The sequence below is a fragment of the Populus trichocarpa genome, chromosome 14, assembly GCF_000002775.5.
Source record: "Populus trichocarpa isolate Nisqually-1 chromosome 14, P.trichocarpa_v4.1, whole genome shotgun sequence".
Classification (NCBI taxonomy): domain Eukaryota; kingdom Viridiplantae; phylum Streptophyta; class Magnoliopsida; order Malpighiales; family Salicaceae; genus Populus; species Populus trichocarpa.
In genome coordinates this window covers 821483-827867 of record NC_037298.2, presented here as the reverse complement: position 1 = coordinate 827867, position 6385 = coordinate 821483, and the positions used below count along the sequence as shown (strand labels likewise).

The following is a 6385-nucleotide window of genomic DNA, read 5'->3' as shown; positions in this document are numbered from 1 at the left end:
TGTTTGCTGATGCTTCCAAACAAGGGTGGGACCGCAATTTCAAGAATTGTCTAAAAAATCTTATTAAACCCGGGTTAAATCAGTGTTAGCTTAATTATTTATTTTAAAAATGAGTTTTACATAAAAAATATTAAATTATTATTATTTATATATAATTTTAACTTGTCAATGTAAATAATAATGATAAAAAATATTTTAATATATATATATTTTTAAAAATAATTTGCATCACAATACAAAATATTTATTAAAAGATTGATATATGAAGCAAGTATTTAGTAGTACCATACATGATATTTTTTAGAAATATTTTTGATTAAAAATATATAAAATTATGTTTTTTTTTAATTTATTAGCATTTATATATTAAAATCATAAAAAAATTTTAAAAATATTAATTTAATATTTTTTTAAAAATTAAAAATACTTTGAAATGAAAAAACTATCACCTGCACCAAACGTGCATAAAATCAAGATTACTGACTATATAAATTCTAATTTAAATTTCAAATTAAAAATTCGTCTATTTATATTTATCTATATTTAAAGTTAAAAAAAGATAAAAAATAATGTTTTTTTTAACTTAAAACACAGCAAATAACGTTAGATAAACAGACGCTAAGCTATAAAATATATTATCGTAACATTAAAAATTTATCTAATGACTCGTGAATTTCATATTAATCTAGCAATACGAATCCCTTTTCAAATAGTAAAGTGGATTGTATGTACACTGTATGTGTTCGAATTATATTTACTACTTTCGAGCTTCGATTTTTGAGTGAGTGGTGACCCACATTAGCGAAAATTTCAAGGGTGCTTGATAATTTCATACTCTTGTCACCTGCCCTACACAGCAGCAGCAGCATCACAGACTAGAGAAGACTGTCTGCTCAAGATATATGCTACTACTCTACCCTTTCACTTCTTTTTTATTTATTTACATTTCTCCTTCACATCTCCACACTCTTCTACCCTGTATCGCTACACTGTAGTTGGGTATGGTTCCTGGTTTTCCCATTCTTCCATGTCTTTAATGTTATAATTTCGCTTTTCAACACTCACTTTCTGTTGAGCTCTTCAGGTACTTGATGGGCTGTTGAAGTTTTCGCTTTTTTTTTTTTTTTGCTTTTCAGCTTCAAGGGGAGGTTCTCAGTGAGTTGAGTGAGAAAGCTTGAGTGTTAGAGAAGAAGATAATATGTTCATCATGTCCTTGATAATGACGAGGAAGAATGTTTCTTTGACTGTATTAACTAGAGAAAGAGATCAGATAAAGGGCAAAGGTAAAGCATACAATGTTGAAAATTTGTCCCCTTTGATAGTCACTCTTCCTTGTGTATGTCAATGAGAGATAGAAAGAGATAAAGAGAGATGCCTTATGCCATATATCACTTTTCTCCTTTTCTTCCCCACACGTTTCTTGTCTCGTGGACGTGATGGGTCTTAATGTTTTAATTAGTCCTTGCCTTCTCCTTTGACATCTTAGGGCCTTTTGTTGGATTGGATTTATCTTCTCTTCTTGTTGGATTGTGGGTAGTGTTTTTCTTTGCTAAAAATGCCGATGTATAAGCCAAATAGCTATAGAAATGTAAAGCTAGATGTGGGCGTTGGAGGGCAAGTTCTAGATCTAGAAACCGCCGTTAAGGATGGCGTTTTGGACGGTGTTGGCGGTGGTGTTTTAGTTAGTGCTGGTGTGGCGGAGAAATTGGATCTGAAGAAGATGATTGAAGAGCTTGAATCAATAGAAGTACCGTCAGTGTTTATATGTCCAATTTCGCTGGACCCAATGGAAGACCCGGTGACGCTTTGCACAGGACAGACTTACGAGAGATCCAACATTCTCAAATGGTTCTCTCTAGGTCATTGCACGTGCCCCACTACAATGCAAGAGCTCTGGGATGATACGGTGACGCCGAACAGGACTATGCAGCATCTGATTTATAGCTGGTTCTCGCAGAAGTTCTTGGTTATGAAGAAGAGATCAGAGGATGTGCAAGGAAGGGCTATTGAGCTTCTGGAAAATCTGAAGAAAGTTAAGGGTCAAGCTAGAGTGCAAACTTTGAAGGAACTGAGGCAGGTTGTTGCCGCACATTCTACGGCACGGAAGGCTGTGCTGGATAATGGTGGGACTGCCTTGGTGTCTTCTTTATTGGGCCCCTTTACCACTCATGCCGTTGGGTCCGAAGCAGTTGGAATTCTCGTGAATTTGGATATTGATTTTGCATCCAAGTCGAATTTGAGGCAACCTGCGAAGATTTCTTTAATGGTGGATATGTTGAATGAGGGTTCTATCGAGACCAAGATCAATGTTACCCGATTAATAGAAATGTTGATGGAAGGGAGTGATTTTGAGAATGAAAACTTGTCAAGCCTGAGTCTTTTAGTTGGTCTGTTGAGGTTGGTGAAAGACAAAAGGCACCCAAATGGGTTATTGGCTGGACTTGGTTTGTTAAAGAGTATTTGTTCACATGAATCAGTTAGGGGCTCAGTTGTGAGCATTGGGACAGTTCCTCCATTGGTGGAACTTTTGCCAAGTTTGAATAGTGAGTGCTTGGAATTAGCACTTTATATTCTGGAGGTTCTTTCAAGTATTCCCGAGGGAAGATTGGCTCTGAAGGGTTGTGCCAGCACAATACCGAATGTGGTCAAGTTGTTGATGAGGGTTTCGGAGGCTTGCATGCAGCTTGCATTGTCAATATTATGGGCTGTTTGCATGCTCGCACCAGAAGAATGCACTGCACTCGCTGTGGAGGCGGGTTTGGCAGCCAAACTACTACTTGTAATACAGAGCGGTTGCAATCCTGAGTTGAAGCAGCAGTCGGTTGAACTATTGAAATTGTGTAGTCTAAATTACACATCAACCATTGTCATTTCAGAGTGTAAGCTTACGAGAACAATACAGTGAAGAACTATGAGAATTTGGTGATATATACCATCCGTTTCCACTGTCACAAGATGGAAAGGGGCTTGAGCTCGCGGGATTAGATGATGCAAAATGGGGTTACTTTAAGGTATTCTTTTCTCTCGCTTGTATATATCAAAGATCATTGATACACTGTATTGATTTTACATGAAAGAAGCATCATAGTGTGGATTTAGGCTAATTGCTTCTTGTTTAGTTATTGATCCACTGTCTATGAGCTGGTGGTTTACCAAAATTATCTAATAATAGCCAAAGAGGTTATGTTGTTGTTAACTTGGCTGTTCTTTTTTTGCCAAACCGCTGCCGATCTGATCTCTTGCTTGTCCATTGTATCCCCATAGTCAAGATAGCAATACTGTGAACTCGGTCTCTGTAATGGAGTTTTTGCAGGGGTTAAGTGGGGCGATACGGGGAACGGATATAGATGGGCCCTGGCATCTCTCTCTTGCAGTTGAAGCTAATTTTCAACGTCCCACTGATCCCCATATTTTCCGCCCTTAGTTTTAAGGGTTCTATGGCGTTTTTGCAAAGGGTTAAGTGCATTTTTCTCTACAGTTTAAATTGATGGTTTTCTGTGACTCAGGCATTGCAGAGTTTGTGAGCATTCTGCTTTCCGAGTAAGCTCATGAATCGTGGAAGTAAACACCTGAATCATGGTCTCCGACCTGTATTTTTTCTTGAGAGTTTTTACCTTTGTTAGTTTGTAGCTGTGTTTGTAAGTTGGAAAAGCTTAACCCGTAGACATTAATTTGATGTCAGTTCCTCACTGCAATTAAATTAAAGCCTGCCTGTGTGCATGCGCACGCATTTGAGTTCTGTTCAAGAATAGTAATAGCAGAGGAGTACCAGTTAATTTCTTGATTGACTCGATGCCTTTTTCCCTTCCATTTCTCTACATTGCTTGGTGGGAATGGGCACATGAAGTATTGTTGGAACTTAAATTTGGGTTTTGCTAAGTAAAACTGTCATACGGTTGCTGAAGTCGATGTTGCTGTTCATCGAGCAATGTATTTTTACATCTGATATTGGTGGATTTCAATGGAATTAGAGAGACGGTGGAGCAAATGCATGCAGGTTTTGGATCATCTGGGCAAAGCCTAGTCCAGGAGTCACCAAAATTTCAAGGAAATATCAAAGCGCGCAACATCTGCCAAATTGCCTGCCTTGAAGTACAGTTTCCTGCCAAGATGTGGATAAGTGAGCTGAGAAAGAAGGATTCTAGGGGGCATTCTTTTGTGTCACGAATGCATGCACACGGACACCCACCTTGGCCCAAAAAAAAATGCACAAATAAAAAATGAGTGGAAAAAAATCGCTACAAAATCTTGTAACCTAAAAAGCAGAGCACGCAATGATGTACTTTATATATATAAAAAAAAAATTACTTTAAAAAACAATAACTAATAACCAGTGAAAATCAATATTATCCGGACATTAATGTGTAGAACAATGGGATTTAGTCAGTCTTTGGAATTCCATAATTGAGAATACTAAACAGCGACAGCATAACAGCAACAGTCGACTTCGCATTTTTTATAAAAAGAAATTGATTGCGGACATCTTTAGGCCAAGTTCCAAGCTTCCACACCACCATACCCGATCGAATCATGCATCCTGTGTATAACCTATACAGAGTATTGCAGGTCATTGCTCAACTTATACTCAAAACCAGCCTAAAAGCTCTGTGCATGGCAAGGCGCTGGGTGCAGGACAACCTACAAGTTGGTGCGTTAATCCATTTTATTTATTTATTGAAACGATGTTGCTAAAGAAACGATACTATATAGGAAGAAAACCTATTCGAAATGAAACTTATCAGCTCGTACCAGCTAGGTTCTAGATCAGCGAACTGTGACCAACTTCAGCTAACATTATTCATTCAATCATTTGGTTCAGACTTCGAAGGCATAGGAGTATCGTTTTGTAAGATCCTTCGTGGCCATGTTCTTGATATCTCAATGTGGCGTAGCCTATCAATGATCAAGAAATGCAAGGAAGCTTCGTTGTTTTCTTGTCTTGACCTAATTGTCGACATGTAGGTGTGAGCTTTAAACTGTATTATTGACAAACAAGAGCATGATCCCATGAGGATTAGTTGTTTTGTGTCTCGAGTTTAGTTGGAGTCTTAACTCTTTCTAGGTGGACGATACTTATTATATTTAAGCTTCACACCAGAAAATGTGAGAAAAGATTGTTTTACACAATAAATCTCAAACCCTCTAGCCTGTCTGCTAGCAAACACAATGACAACGTACATATAGAGCTTGTGGTCACCACCTTGCGTACTGAACTTAAATGTTATCCTTTGCCGCGATAAACAGGAGTAGGCAAGTTCAGATTACCTGTCCACACCTATTGTAGATGAATTTTGGTCTTCAAAGTATGATTTTTTTTATAATTTTTTTTTTTAATAAATAATAGATCATGGGTTGATTTAATAAACTCATGATTTTGAGCCGGGTTGGAATCTTTTCTTTGACGGTGCTTGGGAACACGGTTAAAATCATGTTTTTTAAAAATTTAAAATTTTATATTCATTTATATTTTCAGATCGTTTTGATGTGCTAATATAAAAAATAATTTTTTTAAAATAAAAAAATATTATATTAATATATTTCTAAATAAAATATACTTCAAAATATAATAACTGTCACAATTAAAAACACTTCTTTTATCTTTTATCTTGTGACAACACAGAGGTGGCGGGTGTGACCTTTAAATTGTCGCATGTGTTCTTGTTTTCTTAGGCTCAGGCCCCTTCGTACCATCCATGACCCAGGCAGTGGTATAAGCCATACAAAGTATCCCAGATAAGTAAGTAAGCCCAGCATGTGACCACGAGGACCGATTGTAGCCTGCCCAAGTTTTGGCTTCATAAATATTATATTATATCCAATACATACAGGGTAAAATCAAGCCACCATGCATTGATTGCATGGTGGATCAGATCTAATCATCTAACCACTCGACTATGCCCCGTCACAGTATGATTGAGATTGTCTTAGAAGCTATGGTTTAAAGTTTTTTTAATTTAAAAATATATTAATTTTTTTTATATATAAATTATTTTTATATTAACACATTAAAATACTCTAAAATCATTAAAAAATAAATTTTAATAAAAAAAATTCAAAATTTAAAAGCGACACCCTTTTACTTCACTACAAGTTTGCAACTAGAAGATAATTAAAATATAATTATTTTTTAAATTATTATTTTTTTAAATTATTATTTTTTAAAAAATTATTTTTATATTAATACATTAAAATGATTTGAAAATATTAAAAATAAATTAAATAAAAATAATAATTTTTTTAAAAATATTTTTAAAACATAAAAACAAATAAAATTTAATTATTGCTGGTAGCAGTAATAATATAAGTAACAAGAGGTTTGCTTAAAATCTGATAGAGAGGAATTTGGTTTGAGTGCAAGGGAAAAAGTTTAAAGAAGAAGAAGTAA

General features: G+C 35.5%; 1 protein-coding gene across 1 annotated transcript; it reads left to right on the top strand.

Annotated features, from left to right (window-relative positions):
• Positions 1-842: 842 nt before the first annotated feature.
• LOC7497318 (U-box domain-containing protein 30) lies at positions 843-3196 on the top strand. Its single transcript, XM_024584318.2, has 2 exons — positions 843-999; positions 1137-3196. Exon 2 carries the CDS (start codon positions 1556-1558, stop codon positions 2903-2905), a length of 1350 nt encoding a protein of 449 aa, XP_024440086.1. The 5' UTR covers positions 843-999; positions 1137-1555; the 3' UTR covers positions 2906-3196.
• The last annotated feature ends 3189 nt before the right edge of the window (positions 3197-6385 follow it).

Coding starts and splice junctions, on each gene's coding strand:
- LOC7497318 (XM_024584318.2), top strand. CDS start 1,556: ATGCCGATGTATAAGCCAAATAGCTATAGAAATGTAAAGCTAGATGTG.